General features: G+C 50.4%; 7 protein-coding genes across 8 annotated transcripts; 3 read left to right on the top strand and 4 right to left on the bottom strand.

The window, feature by feature from the left end:
- Positions 1-172: 172 nt before the first annotated feature.
- On the bottom strand, positions 173-2420 carry PV06_04317 (uncharacterized protein). The gene is made up of 3 exons (XM_016405194.1): positions 2394-2420; positions 2045-2340; positions 173-2000 (listed from the first exon to the last, which is right to left on the bottom strand). The coding sequence occupies exons 1-3, from the start codon at positions 2401-2403 to the stop codon at positions 429-431; spliced, it is 1878 nt and encodes a 625-aa protein (XP_016263400.1). The 5' UTR covers positions 2404-2420; the 3' UTR covers positions 173-428.
- Positions 2421-2568: 148 nt separating this feature from the next.
- PV06_04316 (uncharacterized protein) lies at positions 2569-3945 on the top strand. Its single transcript, XM_016405193.1, has one exon. It carries the CDS (start codon positions 2677-2679, stop codon positions 3757-3759), a length of 1083 nt encoding a protein of 360 aa, XP_016263399.1. The 5' UTR covers positions 2569-2676; the 3' UTR covers positions 3760-3945.
- A 177-nt stretch (positions 3946-4122) lies between these two features.
- PV06_04315 (serine hydroxymethyltransferase, cytosolic) lies at positions 4123-6228 on the top strand. Its single transcript, XM_016405192.1, has 4 exons — positions 4123-4380; positions 4459-4509; positions 4584-4948; positions 5006-6228. The coding sequence occupies exons 1-4, from the start codon at positions 4330-4332 to the stop codon at positions 5967-5969; spliced, it is 1431 nt and encodes a 476-aa protein (XP_016263398.1). The 5' UTR covers positions 4123-4329; the 3' UTR covers positions 5970-6228.
- Positions 6229-6280: 52 nt separating this feature from the next.
- PV06_04314 (uncharacterized protein) lies at positions 6281-6685 on the bottom strand (the record flags this gene model as incomplete). The annotated part of the gene is made up of 1 exon (XM_016405191.1): positions 6281-6685. The coding sequence occupies one exon, from the start codon at positions 6683-6685 to the stop codon at positions 6281-6283; it is 405 nt and encodes a 134-aa protein (XP_016263397.1).
- Positions 6686-7016: 331 nt separating this feature from the next.
- On the bottom strand, positions 7017-8180 carry PV06_04313 (uncharacterized protein; the record flags this gene model as incomplete). Its single annotated transcript, XM_016405190.1, has 1 exon — positions 7017-8180. One exon carries the CDS (start codon positions 8178-8180, stop codon positions 7017-7019), a length of 1164 nt encoding a protein of 387 aa, XP_016263396.1.
- Positions 8181-8639: 459 nt separating this feature from the next.
- On the top strand, positions 8640-10003 carry PV06_04312 (uncharacterized protein). The gene has a single exon (XM_016405189.1). The coding sequence runs from the start codon at positions 8777-8779 to the stop codon at positions 9854-9856; it is 1080 nt and encodes a 359-aa protein (XP_016263395.1). The 5' UTR covers positions 8640-8776; the 3' UTR covers positions 9857-10003.
- A 642-nt stretch (positions 10004-10645) lies between these two features.
- PV06_04311 lies at positions 10646-15034 on the bottom strand. 2 transcript variants are annotated; one of them, XM_016405188.1, is made up of 2 exons: positions 14559-15034; positions 10646-14511 (listed from the first exon to the last, which is right to left on the bottom strand). In XM_016405188.1, the coding sequence occupies exon 2, from the start codon at positions 14410-14412 to the stop codon at positions 11281-11283; it is 3132 nt and encodes a 1043-aa protein (XP_016263394.1). In that variant the 5' UTR covers positions 14413-14511; positions 14559-15034; the 3' UTR covers positions 10646-11280. The 2 variants fall into 2 exon arrangements, with proteins under 2 accessions (XP_016263394.1, XP_016263393.1); XM_016405187.1 differs by having other exon boundaries at positions 10646-15034.
- Positions 15035-15888: the final 854 nt, after the last annotated feature.

Here is a 15888-nt window from a genome sequence, read left to right as displayed (position 1 = left end):
GTGATGACACCAGGCGGCTTTCCGGGGCTCTGTTCCTTCTAGGCTCTCGGGAGTTTTCACCTACAGATTTTATTTCTCCAGGCCACCCAGACTCCGTAGATCTCTCTCGATCAGCCATCCGACCGTTGGGATCGCAGACCGCCACTCCAAGCCCATCAAGCCATCGCCTTCCGCCGTGTCCAATCAGGTCGAGATCGATGACAACTCCTCGTTTATGCAGAACTACTGTACACTACGGAGCGTTTGATGGCCATTCCTTTCACCTCGACTTCTTCTTGACAAGGATCTTGCAGCTATTTCGCCGTCCTTTTCCGTGTGAGGCCGCACGACTCTGCATAAAGACAGGGATGCTTATTTGCCAATCACGCCACTCATAACGCCTAATTTCGCAAGGAGAGTCATCCGTCGTCGCAACTTCACACCGTCCTTTACGGATCTTGACTTCGGCCTCTCGTACTTCTCATTTCTCTTCGAGCCCAGTGCGATGTGAATCTCGCATCCGAAGTCGCTCTCTGAACAACAAGTGCCAGTTGACATCCTTTTGGCCTCTTCAGAAGTGCCTGGGACGGAAGAGGAGTGACAAGGCTTATTTGACGTTTCACAACGTTCAACCCTGTTACCATTCCTAACCCAATGCAGTACGACTGCTTCTCAGAATACGGAAAAGCATCATGTGAACGATGACTTTGCAGCAATCGAGGGACTTGCTCCTCTGTGCGGCTGACCCGCCATCCATTGTCTTCTGTTGATTCTCTACCATCCATCCCAATATCGAAACCCTTGTCAAGTGAAGCCGGGTCTTCCTCAATGTGCTGCTGCCTGACCAGCAAAATTGCAGCAATGCCCTCTTCGAGCGCATCACGTGTGTCTTCGAGGGCAACATTCCCTCCCAACAGCAAGACGCCGCCGATATCCGGAATTTTCTTACCATAGTTCAGATTGACAGGGTCTAGAGCCAGAACGGGAGTGTCCACCCAGTATGACTGGTTGCTTGAAGACTCTGACATGTGAAAGTAGGACTGCATATAGAGTTCATGCTCACGAAGAGGAGGTATCCTGTCAAAAGTTTGTGCTGGGATCTGATGGATTCGACAGCCATCAGTCTCGGCCAATGTCTTCCAAGGTTGTAGATGCGGTGAGCTCTGTCGTGTATCCATGCAGACAATGTCTGTCGGTTGCATCATCTTCCATATGAGACTAGCAGTTTGCTGTTCAATGTTCTCGAGCCACTTCGGGACTACGATAATGACCGGCATATTGTCTTTCTGGGCGCGAATTCTTCGTTCGAGAGCGAGGAGATCGTTCACTCGTTCGAGGTGCCAGTCTGATAGGTCAGTAGGGTCAATTTCGCCGAGAAAATGCATCCTGAAAACTCGCACATGTTTGTGTTTGGAAAGCACAAGATGTGTGAATGGCGGACCGAGGACTGGTTCCTGGATATGAAGCATGCTGATAGTCCCCGGTGGTGTAAACTCTGGCATTGAACTGTCCAGATCGACTAGAGACACAAGACCCTTGGAGCCCTGTTGTGTCAAGAGCCGATTCGATAGATGTCTGACTAACGTTGATACACCGGATGATCGTCTACCACATACCACAATCCTTGGGCTCGAGGATGACCGGGATGTAGTCGAGGCTGGACTCGGAAACTGTGACAGCACAGTCTTCCAGGCATCGGTATTGAGCTCCTTTGGTCTTCGTAGTGCCTTCGCATCCTGTTCGATGGAGTGTCCCAAAATATGAAACGACAATTTCAGGTTGCCAGCTCCTGTCGATGGCCAGACATCTCTCACTCCTCTGTATGGCAGATTTTGGACCCCACCACCAAGGGAGTCAAGTTCGAACTCGGCATTGGATGTCAACGCCTCAATTGTCGGCAGTGCATAATTTGCAGGTGAATATATTCGGAAAGTAGCAGTAGAAGCCTGCAGAATGGCTCCATACACAGATACCACGCCTTCTTTGACCCATAAACAGCAAGTACCCAGGATAGCACATTTCTGTACTTGTCAGTCTAGTCATAGAACACGGCAAATTTACATACCTGACCTCGAGACAATCTCACTTTAACAGACCTTTCATTTATATTTTCAATTTCTCGAGAAGAGCTGAAATGGACTGTGGAGGCTTCAACCAAGGTTGAGAACTGGTTAGATACGGCGAGTGGCTGCTCGTCTGCTTCTCCATCACCAACTGCTTGAGGTTTCTGCTCAATTGTCACCGATTCAGGTTGAACCTGTTGGCTTGTTGCGTCAGGGGTTGATGCTCGAGGAGTGGACGAAGCAGAGCGCGCCTCACGCAGACGGCGTTGCCTCGCAACTGCGCTCAAACGCTCACCATCTTGGACATGTTAGCCGTTCAAAATCTCCCCGTTTGTGGTTTTGTTGACTTACTCGCAGGCATACAATATATCTTTGCTCACTGAGAACCAAAAGTCACCCAGTGCAAAAGAGCGTGCAAATGTTCATTACTTAGTAACTAGATACACTAAAAACTTTAGCGTACGGCAAGACCCGAAAAGATTTTTGTTCGCGACTGTGAATCTCCAAAAATTTGTCTGTGAGATTCCCTACCTAGATGGCCATTGTTCGTGACTCACCACCATCCTTGATCAATATCCAACGACTCTGAGGCTTTCCCAAAACTTGAAGGTCATATTGACCAGCGTTCAGAACCATGGCAAAAAAAGAAGCCGCAAGGCAAAGCAATCTCAGCCAAGAAATTGTCCATGATTCAAGCGACGAAGAGGAACAAGAAACACCCCAACCACAACCAAAAAAGAAAACGAAAACAGCTTCACAACCAAATCTAGCTTCGCACTCGACGACAACTACATCGAATGACGACGATGATGAAGACACCGAAGAGTCATCCTCGTCGCAATCAAGTGCTGAAGAAGACGGTTCCGACGCCGAGTCAACCAGCAACAGCTCCTCATCATCATCAAGAAGCAAGAAACGATCTTCCGACACTATCCCTGAAACTCCAGTGAAGAAGGCCAGAAAGACTGCAACATCCTCGAACGTCAGAATAGCGCCCAAGGCCTACAAGCCACCCACTGGCTACGAGGCTCTGACCCTGTCGGCGTCCGACTACACATCAGAGGTAACTGGCCTTCTCGACAACCTGGACGGCAAGCAGGTCTGGCACATTTCAGTTCCAGACTTTGTATCCATCGAATCCGTCAAGAGCTTCGACATGCAAGCCGTCATGAGGGGCGAAAGTATTCTCAGCAAGGACGGTGTCAGTTACAACCTGCACTCCATGCCATCCGCTCACGGCTACGAAACTCTCCTGATGCCCCACGGAACGAAGTCGACGTACAAGCGTGCTGCGATCATTGAGAGGAATTTCCAGCTCAGGGAAATGGGTGACCATGCCATCGACACAAGCAACCAAAAATCCAAAGCATCCACAAACGGAGAGACCGCAACAAAAGACCAGGCCCCTGGTACGCCACTGGTATTCACCGCCACAGAAACCGGAAAACCAAAAGCGATTCGACAACAACCTCAAGGGTTAAAGATGCGATATTTCCCCTACGGATCCTCAGCAACACGCCAAGAGTCAGCGGATGAGGACGTCGAGATGACCAACACTTTCCAGGTCCCCGACGAGATACCAGAACCTACGCCGAAGAAAAAGTCCAAGAAATCATCCAAGAACGAGTCTCAAAGATCGATGGACGGAGAGAATGGAACAAACCCCGAAAAGAAGAAGAAAAAGAAGCACAAATTGGTGGATGCTGATGTCTTATGAATGATTTCGCACAAAGAAAAACGGCAAGTGTGCGGATAGTATGGAGTACCATTATTTCTACCTACCTACCTACCGACCTTACTCGGAGCGTTATCATCAGGGTCATGGCAGAAAGTTGAGCGTGCCTATAGTATCTAGGAACTCTACTGGAAGCGTTAAACGTTGGATAGAGTGCATAAACCGGATCATATGCTCTACCGTACTCAATGTTCGTTTGCCTATAAAGACCTTCGAGTTAGTCCATTTTTTAACCCACTAGTGCCTCTCTTAGCGCCTCTATGATGAATCTTAGCTACGGGTGCGCGAGGGGGAAAAAAGACCACGAAGAAAATATTCATTTTCCCTCATGTCACAGGTCCACCATCCCTCTCTGACCGTAGACTTTCGAAGCCCGCCGTATTTACCCTTGCGTGACTGTTTTCGTTTTTGTACTGTGCACCTCGAAAAGACTTTTTTCACTTTCTTACGAGCCAGCCATAAGCCTCCCAGTTGTTGTGCATCATTGTCCTTTCCCTCCTTACCTTCCCACCTCACACCGCTCGCAAACTGTCTGCAACAGCAGCATCGAAGATGGGTTCAACCACCAACCCCAGCTACGCCCTCTCAGAGGCTCACAAGGAGGTGAGTGACAAGTCGTCTTGATTACCCCACACAAAATGGGCATGCAGCCTACTCACAAGTTACATCAAAATATTGCAGATGCTCGAAAAGTCCTTGGTCGAGTCTGATCCTGAAATCGCCGAGATCATGGTACGTTGGTCCCCGTCATGTACTATGGCGCACGATGCAGGAAGCCTAACACTCGCTCTCTTCCAAAACTGCAGAAAAAAGAAATCAAACGTCAACGAGAGTCCATCATCCTCATTGCCTCCGAAAACGTCACCTCCCGCGCCGTCTTCGATGCCCTCGGATCGCCCATGTCCAACAAGTACTCTGAAGGATACCCCGGAGCAAGATACTACGGAGGAAACCAACACATTGACGCGGTTGAACTCACATGCCAGGCGAGAGCTTTGAAGGCCTTCCACCTCGACCCTGAGAAATGGGGAGTCAACGTGCAACCACTTAGTGGCAGCCCGGCGAACCTGCAGGTTTACCAGGCCATCATGCGCCCCCACGACAGACTGATGGGTTTGGACTTGCCTCACGGTGGACATTTGAGTCACGGATACCAGACACCGCAGAAGAAGTAAGCAAACAACACAGAGCGAATGTGGGAAGAAAAGGAGCATTGACATTCGTGTAGGATCTCAGCCGTGTCGACCTACTTCGAGACCTTCCCATACCGAGTCAACCTCGAAACCGGCATCATTGACTATGACCGACTGGAAGAGAACGCTCAGTTGTATAGACCCAAGTGCCTCGTTGCCGGAACCTCTGCTTACTGCAGACTGATTGACTATGCCCGAATGCGCCAGATCGCCGACAAGGTCGGAGCATACCTGATCGTGGACATGGCTCATATCTCCGGTCTCATTGCCGCAGGAGTCATTCCTTCGCCTTTCGAGTATGCTGACGTTGTCACGACCACTACCCACAAGTCCCTGCGTGGACCTCGTGGAGCCATGATCTTTTTCCGCAAGGGAGTGCGCAGCACCGACCCCAAGACTGGCAAGCAGGTCCTTTACGACCTCGAAGGACCCATCAACTTCTCCGTCTTCCCTGGTCATCAAGGCGGTCCCCACAACCACACCATCACTGCTCTTGCCGTTGCCCTCAAACAAGCTGCCACCCCCGAGTTCCGCGCGTACCAAGAACAAGTAGTCAAGAACGCAAAGGCTCTGGAGAACGAGTTCAAGGCTCTCGGCTACAAGCTTGTAGCAGATGGCACTGACTCGCATATGGTCCTGCTTGATCTCCGTCCTCAAAGCCTTGACGGTGCGCGAGTTGAGGCTGTTCTGGAGCAGATCAACATTGCCTGCAACAAAAACAGTATTCCAGGTGACAAGTCGGCCCTGACTCCCTGCGGTATCCGTATTGGTACACCAGCAATGACTTCTCGAGGGTTTGGTGAGGAAGACTTCAAGCGTGTTGCTCAGTATATCGACCAGAGCATCAAGCTATGCAAGCAGGTCCAGGGTGGTTTGCCCAAGGAAGCCAACAAGCTGAAGGACTTCAAGGCTGCAGTTGCCAGTGACACTGTGCCTGAGATTCAGAAGCTCAGACACGAGATTGCGGACTGGGCTTCAACTTTCCCTCTCCCCGTGTAGACTGGTTTCCCAGGTAAAAAGGCTAAACAGGCCATACCATGGGATTGCGGCGTTTCGGGGATGTGAGCGGAAAAATTCTTTCAACGGCTAGGATTTCTGGGTGGGCTGAACCAAAAAAGCAGCGTATCTTCAACGATACCCCCAAGCCCGTGAGTGGGCATGTAGATTTTGCGGGTGAAAAGTGCCATGGCCTTGTCGTGTCGTGTCGTGTCATGCTGTGATTGTGCAATGCAATACCAACTCAATTCCGCATCTTGAATGTTCCTGTGAGATTCTTATTGCTTTTGTTGTGCCGTGTCATTTGTGATTCTTCAATCTTCGACTCCTTTCATAACCACGTCTCGTAGCTCGTTTTCGTCGTGTTTCCCCGCCGCGATTCTTCCCAATTTTCCAATCCTCCTCTTGAGCAACGTAGCTGTCCTCTCCAGCTCACGGATCTCACGCTCCTGCTCTTCCACAGTCCTCTCGACGTCCGGCAGCGCCTGCACGGCCGCTTTGGCCTTGGCTATACGCTGCTTGATCGGGTAAACTTGAGCAGGCAGGTCCTTGAGGTCGAGTGGCGGTGTGGATGCCGTCGAGGCCGTGCCAGCTTGTTGTTGGAGGATGTTGAGCCGCGCGAGGAGGAGGTAAATGTCCGGTAGGATGGAAAAGGTCGAGGGAGACGGGAACGGTGGGACATCGGGGTGTGTGGTTGTCTGGGGAGGATCGGTCGACATATCCTTTGTTGTTAGGAAAGGAAAAGCAATTGATGGCAAGAATATTGCAAACGCGAAATTCTCCTCCGTACGTTATCCGTACTGTGCGAGTATGTAGGAGACGTTGGGAGGTAGTACTGTAATAATAACTAGAAGTGTGGACATGAAGGAGATGAGCGTCGACGGTCGGCGATGAAGCGGAAAAATTCCCGAGGCAGTCAAGTCAACAAGGCTGAAATTGACAAAAGGCCACACACAGCCTTGTCGTGTTGACCCGACGAGGCTGTTGCCGTACAACAGTGTTACACATGATACCACTGGAACAACTTGTAGTTCTCATCTGTCCTCTCCATCAGAGATCATTGAATCCGATACATTTACTTGCCAGTTCGTCAAACTTGTCTGCCACAGCCCAAGTCCAAGCTCGGCCGGCTTCACCCGTGTACAGTCCTACAAACTCGTCACTCCGACCCGCCTCCTTCAACCATCCTTGTTGGGCTTCTTCGAGTGAACCACTCGACATGTACGTGACAAGGTGTCGAAACTCATCCGCATCATCCAGAGCGAGTGCATTCCCTGCTATCCCGTGACACAAGCAAGGGTCCTTGACCAAAACACCACGTCTCCAAGTATCTCTCTGGGCGGCCGCGATCGCCGCGTCGATCCTTTGCCGTAGATTGGGAAAATGTGGCCGGAGCGATGTCAGTGATAGTACGACACCAGGGCCACCGTGACAAAAATGAACGAGTTTGTCAGATGACCTAGCCATTGACGAAGGGAAATTGCCACTACGTGGATACTGCATCTCCAGTAGTTGTGACAAGATTTGTTCCACAGAGTCCGCAGCTGCAGGATCCGAGAGGACGATCTGACATAGAATACCGAATGAACCGTGAGCGGCACCTATGTAGGCTTTGCCATGCCACGTCCAAGGCTGTCGGCTGGCCAGAATACGTTGGACCGTCTTCTGAATCGTCTCGTCGACCATTTTACCGACGGGACCGGATTCCTTGTCAAACCCACTCCCCGCAAGTCTGAGGAGGTACAGGTAACCTGCCCTTCCATAGAGCCATTCATCTGAACCACCCTCTGTGCCGTTTATCAGTGATTGAAATGAGCACAACTGTTGCACGAGAGATGGGTCTTGATCGATCACGGCTCGAATGGCCAGTTGAGCAAGAGTCTCATTTGCAGTGCCGCAATGGCTTGAATCGACATTTTTCGAATTTGAACGAGACGTCCCTAGTGCTAGATATGCTTCTGCCCAGTCCAGGAGAGATTGCCCCTTGAAGGTAAGATCGGGATAGGACTGGGACAATCGGAAAAAGAGGTATGCGACGGATGTCGGGCCACGGTAGAGTCCCGAAAAGGACCATCCGGTTGAGCAAGTCTGCACAGGCGGATTGTAGGCATTGATGCGTGTCAAGCAGTCGTTCAATTCTTGATGAGCATCCGACCGTCGTGAAGGCTTTTCGTCGTTTCGATAATACCGGTCTCCCAGGCTCATTTTGAACATAATGAGAAAATTCGACCACCCGAAATTCGATATGGTTCTAAAGAGCTTGATGAAACATGTTACGGACTCTGTAGTACTCGAAGGCTTCCTTGATGGCGGTAGGATGCTTAATGACGTCCAGAGACGGACAAACTAATCACCTCGATGTCATCGAGTTATATTGATTCACCTGTACAGAGTACAAGTATCATCGGGTTGATTCTCCGAAGACTTGGAGCTCCGAGCATGTGTTCGCATGTAACACGAAGAACATCTGCCGCAAGTCAGAAGTATCTAGATGAGGTTCTTTTTCTCAACGAGTAAAAAGGATGACTGATGTTGTGATGTTACGACCTGATTCAAGTGAGAGGTTTTCGTCAGACACGTCGCGGCGGCCGATGAGGTGGCTGTGAAAGGTCCCACGAGCTTAAATTATTTACGATAGCATCAATCCTGACCATCGACTACTCTTCTGTCTGTGCTCCTTTCACGCGCAGATCCGAGTCTTTTTTTTCTCTCTCTGGAAATGTCAAGCTAAGTATCACGAGGTAATCACAACCAGCGGAGTCAACAGTACGGGGACATTTCAGGATAAAGAATTTTTTCTTTCATGATCGATGACAACGCCTCTGCGCAAAGCATGTCACGCCTGCAGAAAAGCCAAACGGCCTTGTCGTGCTGAACTTCCGAAATGTCCGAGATGTCTAGAGAAAGGCATCGACTGCAAATATGACCTCGAGCCAGTCACCAATACAAGTACGAGTGCGAGCACCGAGAGACCTCACGGGCCCGCCGACGCCTCTCGACCCCAAGTAGTCCGGGAGCCTTTTCCCGCCGTCGTGTACGACTCGATACAAGCAGCACACGCCGATGCCGTCAAGAACTATACCCCTAACGGCCTGGATCCGAATTACAAATTCCCAGCCTGCTCAACTCCGGAGACGTTCGCATTGGCCTTTGCCCAGCTCAACGAGATACCACTGGCGACGTTTCAACACCGTACCACTCCTTTTTGCCATGCTCAGATATCACGTCTGGCCTGGGCAAACTCCAAGGATGGTGCTGCCCAAGAGAGAGAAGTCAGTGCAGAATTGCTGTGGACAGTCATGGAAGCCAAGCAGAACAGATTACTGTCCCTCGACCTCTCACAACAGACGTCCTTCTCGCAATTCCTAGATGCCTTTCACCAACTCATGGCGATACTGTTGGCCTCGACATTGAGCAAGGCTCGAGGAGGCGACGAGATTTCCGGTCTTGCACAGTTGCGCTTCCTCTTCCACAAATGGACGCAACATTTTCACTCCCACCTCCCACGAACCCTCCAGGGTCACCTGTCACCGTGGCAAGCCTGGACGCTTGCCGAAACGACACGCCGGACCATCATTTTTGTGATCATGGTCGAAGTCCTCTTGGAGATGGTGGACCGTGGTTACTTTTACTACCGGCCCATGGTCGAGTCTCTCCCGTTTGACGCAAGAACAGGCGTGTGGGAGGCCAACACGGAAGAAGAGTGGCAAGCTGTCATTTCTGAGCACTGGGAAGGTGTCGATTGCAGTCTCGTATCGTGGCACGAATTCATCGAGCGTGGAGGACCAGAACCTCGCAAGGAACAAGACGGGATGCTTCAAAGATTGCTTCTGGTTGCATATTTTAGCAAAGATGCCGCCATGATTCAGAAAGGAGAAGCCGCGAAATAAAGACTGGATCCTGACAACTCCGTACTGTAAGTAGTGAACCTGTTGGCCCTTTGATACGAGTACGACACTCGGAGCACAGACTCTCTCCGCTGGGGGGCGGACAATCAAACATCTCATGTATATCAATAGAATACCTGTTCTATCTAAGCAGTTCGGAACGATGCCTTCTTTTCTAATTCGACAAGGTATGTACTGTGTGGTCTCGTATCGAGTCTCGCAGCCTTGGGAAAGTTTCCGGAGCCTTGCCGTGTCGGGTTTAAGTTCCGTTATACCACGACTAATTCGACCCTTTTTGACCCACAGGGGCGCTGTATACTGTACCATTACTTTACTTTTACTGCAAGGTAGTAGTACCATATGCTACTGTGATGAAGTGACCGTGGTGGAATGAGGACAAGGATGTCTTGATACTCCCGTGCTCCATAGTCCCAGCTCCAGCCGTAGCGTAGATATATATATATGGTCGAGATGGTACCCGGGTCGATTTAGTCCGCCATGTACTCTTCTCATACAGTACATACTTGCTTTGTACCACCGGACATTACAACCTGAAGATGGAATATAACGAAAACCTCTATAGAAGCCAGTACGCTATCTCTCTCCCTTTCCCCCTCCCTTTAGCTAAACCCTTCTCCACCCACACACAGAGTTGTTTTTCTCGCGTACTTTACTCCGTAAAGATCAAAGAATACTGACCGCGTTCTTCCAAATCCTCCAGCCGCCCCGTTTATTGTTTTGGCCATAAACGTATCCCAAAAACCAAGGGTGTGGCGGAATACAGACTCTCGCCGAACCGCCAGAACCCCCTGGCGGGGGCGTGGCACAACGCTGTCTTCAACACCTTTCGAAGGTCCAGGGCGCAATTCTTGTACGTCGTCCCGCCGTTCGTGATGGCCTGGTGGATCATGCAGTGGGCGGAGAAGAGGTAACAAAGTCTCCCTCCTTTTCCTCCTTCCCACCGACAAAAAAACGTGCACCGTGTCAAGAAAGGTCCTTAAGGCTGACATGGAATCGTCCCGACTGCCACAGAAACGCATATTTGAATTCCAAACCAGGAAGGCTCGAGACCGCAGCGGCCGGTGCAGGATGAGATGTACAAATCGAAAAGAAGTAGGATGCCAACAATGAAACACACAAGGACCTCCAATGGCAAGTTATCGCATTGCATATTGCATACAACAGTAGTAGCACTAGAAGTGATTCCATTTTCTGGCAGAAGAAAAAGGTTCATCGTTATTGGATGAGGCCGTACGAGCATGGCATCTTAACAAGAATAAAAGTCCGGAAGGCCGAAAACAGCCCCCGTGGTCTGCTGATTTGTTCAACTATAAAAAGTATAAGCATCTGTGCCAGCTTCGTGACTTTTAGAAGCACTTATGATACGCGCCCTGGTATGACAAGCCTCAATCGTGTCAATGTTCAACTCAAAGTGTAATGTACAGTTCATCTCTCGGTAATCCGTCATCCTTCATGTTCGGGTAATATGGCACTATGCTGTCCGCATTGTACACGTATGCATCGTTGTACAATCTCCAGTATGGTGTCCGGACTTTTCGCGCAGGATGGAATAGACCGGCCCAGACATAGTTCATCACGATCCCCGTACCCACAGCCATGCGGATGGCCTCGATGGCTTCAATTATGCGGTCAATAACGTGAGGACTGGTTTCGAACAAATTCGGGTAGAGAAGATTCAACAAGTGGACCATGGCATCTTCGCAGCCTAGACCGACCACGCCAAGGGCGACATGTTTGACCACACTTGCCGCTGTTTGTCTGTGGACTTGGTCGCGGTCGATAAGAGCGTCTTCCAGAAGCGGTGTGACGGCGTAAACATAGTCTTTGGCCATCTCACCAATATACTCAAAGAGGAAGGAGAGCGATTTTAGAACACCATTTTGCACGTTGAGTTCCGGTACCCGATACTCATTCATCAATGCCGGCAAGACGGTGAACGGGGCGCAAGTCTCAGCAACAATACCAATGGCGACGGCTGTGCAGACACGGGACTGTCGTTCCTGGACACGAAGGTTGTTCAAAAGAGTGGCAAGTACATCCTGTGGACCAATTGCCTTGGCAATGAAGCCGAATGTATTGTTTGCAGCGCGACGGATTCCCTTCTTGTGTGCCTTGAGCATATCAAGTAGTTCGAAACAGATACGCATCCATTCTCTGGCATTGACCGACTCAGGACCACGGTCCGCGATACGGCCAACGAGGTCGATTGTGTTCTCCTGCACCTTCTCGTGTCTATTTCGTAGAATAGGAGTGAGCCGAGGCAAGAGGTCCTTGATGGATGGTTGCATCTGGTTAATACCGACAACCGTTACAATCGACCGAAGGGCGCCCAGTATTGAGCCTAGGACTTCAGGGTATTCTTCTCCTAGGTATTCGTAGAGAACGACGCCAAGTTTGCCCATAAGAGCATCTTCGCCACATTGCTTCATCACCATTGCGATCCGAGAGATCAAGTCTGCTGCCTGTTGTCGGACAGTTGCAGATTTGTTGTTCAATCGCCAAAGAATCGTCGACACAATTTGTGGGAGATATGGTTTACATCGAGTGCCCAGAGCATTGACAACTGTTCCAAAACCATTGAGCATGATCACATCTTCGATACCTTGCTCTTGGAAGGCAAATAGGATGCCGTCAACCAGTCGTTCTTCAAGACGCTCATTGATGTCTGCTGCACCGAGTGAAGCTATCACTTTTTCGATAGTTTCGACAGTCATCTTGCGATAGGCTTCACTCTCATCCTTCAAGTTGTTCACAATCCGAGTGACAATCTCGCTGACGCCGACTTTTTGCCCTAGGTCCACAGTAGTTTCCACCACCTGGCGATAATTTCTCTTGTCAAGCGCCATCCGGCGAACCCAGAAACTCTTGAAGAACTCGCCGAGGACATGTTCTTTCAAGTAGGCCGGTGTCACACCATCGGTACTTGCACACTGCGAAATCACTTTTAGAACAACCTTCTTCATTTCCTCGTCGGGCGAGGCGAATTCTCGCAGAAGGATCTCCATGATCTGGCTGGTGTAGTAGTTGGCGTATTCTTCGTCCATGAGCGGGATAATATAACCCACGGCCTTTAAGAAACCTGCCAATCCCTTACCACGTTGTTTCCTCGCTCCAGTCCATAGAGGGTTTAGTATATCATCGAAACTTTCGATACCGTAAGGGTTGGCAGCCTCCGCCAATGCAGCAATAGCCAAAGATGTCACGGTCCTGACTTTGGCTTGTTCATCGCTGAGATTATCGGCAATACAATCAACCAAACCTTTTAAGTGAGGAAGGATAGCACAACCCATCAGTATAGGAATCTGCTGTACAATCTTGACTCCAGTATGTCTTGCTTGCCATGATTTCTTGCTTCGACAGACAGCGCGAAGGAAGGGCAGGAGTGCAGGAATGCCGAGTGCTGACGCAACGACAGCGAAAGCTCTTGCTGTAGTATTTCGAACGTACTCGTCGACGTGATCGATATCAGGTCTCATGGTACTGATCATATGCGCTAGACCGGCTGCTTTGGCGAGGTTGGAGATGATCTCTCGACCCTCGACACGAGCGTAATAGTCTTGATCAATGAGCAATGGTTCGATGACAACTAGGATTTTGTGAACATAAGGCCTGATAAGATCGTCGAGCTTGTAGAGAACGCGGTCGATGACTTTGACAAGCAGATGTCGCTCCTGATCTTCCAAACTCTTCTCCATCAGTAGTGGCAGAATCTGATTGAACAGAGGGCCGGCGCCTAATTGCCGAGCATTATCTGTCAGTTGTCGTAGAGCTGTCTTACGCATGGGAGGCGTGCCGTTCTTGACTTTGAGAAGGAGGCGCATAATCTTGCGTTCCTTGAGTTCGTCGACTGACAAGGCATTTTCGTCAGCTCCATCAACAAGTTTTCCGAAATAAGCCATATCCTCAGCCTTGAAAAACTGTAGGTCGCCAACACCAGGGATCTCGGTTGGAAGCTGTTTCCCCATTGATCTTGGGTTTTCTGGTTCCTGCATCATAAAGCCACCTATTCCCATGGAGCTACTTGCGGCAGCAGGAGTGGCAGCAACTTTTCGAGCGACTGGTCGAATTTGAGCGTATCCCGGGGGAGGTTCAAGAATTGTGTATCCTTCAGATGGTAGCATCATGTCGAGTTCTTCATCGGACCAGGATGCGTTTCTCCCGGTGATGTCTGTGCCAAAAGTTGGAGCTGGGGTTTGGGCTACAGGAGCGGCTGATGTGGCGTCTAGTGCAGGCGCTTGATCCCATCTCGACCGTTTTGCAGGTGCTGACGCTCCGTCGGGAGCAGGGGCCTGATCCCATCTGGAGCGCTTTTTGGTTTCAGTAGTCTCAGACGCAGGAGTGGCGTCACTGGATACATCCCACCTCTTCTTTCGCTTCCGCCCTGTTGCTTCAACCGTCGAGCCGGCATCGGCGTTCTCCTTATCAGCTTCATCTTTCAGCGTAGGCTTGTGTTCGGCCACGTCCTCGCCATTTTGATGCTTTTCAGCTATGAGCTTTTTTACCCGTTCCTCCTCGCGCTCCAGATCTTGTAACTGCATCACCTCTCGATACGTGGCACCTTCGGCAACCCCAGCATGTTTGTTGGCTGCAAATGGATCGGCTCTGGTGGGCGTAAGGGGGCCTCGTTCAAATCTTCGCTTCTGATAATCAGTCTCGCGATCTGCTATCCTGGCAGTTTTCTCACGTCCAAGCAGAATATCTTCTTCTTCCACGCCGTTCCCCGTAGAAAACTCTTTCATTTGCTCATTTGTCGCAGTGTACTGTCCTATCAATCTCCGGCTGTCGTCCGCATCTGGCATTTCTTCATCGTCGCCATCGACAGCAAGTGAGGTGTGATAACCCGCGAACTTGTCGCCGCCATCTCTATCGTAGAGACTCGTATCGAAATTTTCGGTCAAAGAGACCTTGGTGGACGAATCAGTGCGCTGATTAGACGGATCGAAGGTTTTGGAACCTTTTTTACCAGCAGCCTGAGAGTTGCGCTCAGCCTGTAGTCGCCGGACGGTCTCGAAGTCGGCTGCAGAAGGAGTCAGTTGGTCGCTGGAACAGACGCGGTGTTTGTTCTTACCGTCCGACATGATGAGCGTCAAGGCGGCTTCGATGACACCACACTGATGTCCGATAGCGAACTTGGGAGGCGGATTGATACTTTTGATCTAGTTAATAGTGATGAAATTCTGGCGCGGGCGATGAATCTCCAAGTCGTCTAGGGAAGGCGGGATTCTAACAAGTCATGTGATCGGGCTAAGTCTTGGCGTCTCCAGCACCAAACTCCATTAACTCCGGCTGAATCCCTTCTTCCGCTCGTACCAAGGCATTGTATCTACCACCTGCACGGCTGCAAATGACCATTCTCTCTCAGAGATAAGAAGGATGTGCAGGGAAGCGTAGACTTCGAGTCCAAGGCACACTGTCTCAGATCTAGAGTCATCCGCGAATTGGCTGAATCTCGCCTGGCGGGCAAGGAATTACACTGAGATGATACCGAGAGATCTCGAGTGGGCGAGAAAGTAATCATCGAGGGCACTGGACGCACTCTAGTTCGTCCAAGGGCACTAAACACTGATTGACCATGCCTAAAGCACGGGGAATATCGCTTAGCGAGGTTGACATTGCAGCACTTGAGCGACGGGCCTGGAATGGGTTCATAAATTGGGAATAGCACCCTGTCCACCCCACAGGAGACAACATGGTTGAAGCCCGCAATCCCTTTAGAAGAACGGATAGCACAATAGATGTTGTACTAGAGAGCCCAGCGACGACAGGATGCATTAGTAGTGTGTATAGCCATCGACGCCCGCCCACCAGCAAGCCTATCAATCCGTATGGCTTTGTATCTCCAATAACTGCTCCCTCCGTTGTTCTGGGTGTGCCACACATCCTTTTTGCCTCGATTCTTGTCGCATCACACGTTCCTGCATAAGGCTTTCTCCCTTCTCCTGCATCCAGCGAGCGCCTCCCAATGTTTTCTACAGACTGCAAGTCTCCCTCGCGCCAGTCGTTCGGCTGAAACC

This window comes from Exophiala oligosperma (genome assembly GCF_000835515.1).
Source record: "Exophiala oligosperma strain CBS 72588 unplaced genomic scaffold supercont1.4, whole genome shotgun sequence".
In the NCBI taxonomy this organism is placed as follows: Eukaryota; Fungi; Ascomycota; class Eurotiomycetes; order Chaetothyriales; family Herpotrichiellaceae; genus Exophiala; species Exophiala oligosperma.
This window is presented reverse-complemented; position numbering and strand designations above follow the sequence as displayed.

What these genes read in the sequence shown, in the direction of transcription:
- PV06_04317 (XM_016405194.1), bottom strand. An exon ending in TGAGATTGTCTCGAGGTCAG is followed by an intron (nt 2,001 to 2,044) that starts GTATGTAAATTT and finishes TGACAAGTACAG; the next exon opens with AAATGTGCTATCCTGGGTAC.
- PV06_04312 (XM_016405189.1), top strand. Translation starts at nt 8,777, where the DNA reads ATGACAACGCCTCTGCGCAAAGCATGTCACGCCTGCAGAAAAGCCAAA.
- PV06_04315 (XM_016405192.1), top strand. Translation starts at nt 4,330, where the DNA reads ATGGGTTCAACCACCAACCCCAGCTACGCCCTCTCAGAGGCTCACAAG. An exon ending in TCTCAGAGGCTCACAAGGAG is followed by an intron (nt 4,381 to 4,458) that starts GTGAGTGACAAG and finishes AAAATATTGCAG; the next exon opens with ATGCTCGAAAAGTCCTTGGT. An exon ending in CTGAAATCGCCGAGATCATG is followed by an intron (nt 4,510 to 4,583) that starts GTACGTTGGTCC and finishes CCAAAACTGCAG; the next exon opens with AAAAAAGAAATCAAACGTCA.
- PV06_04311 (XM_016405187.1), bottom strand. Translation starts at nt 14,952, where the DNA reads ATGTCGGACGGTAAGAACAAACACCGCGTCTGTTCCAGCGACCAACTG.
- PV06_04316 (XM_016405193.1), top strand. Translation starts at nt 2,677, where the DNA reads ATGGCAAAAAAAGAAGCCGCAAGGCAAAGCAATCTCAGCCAAGAAATT.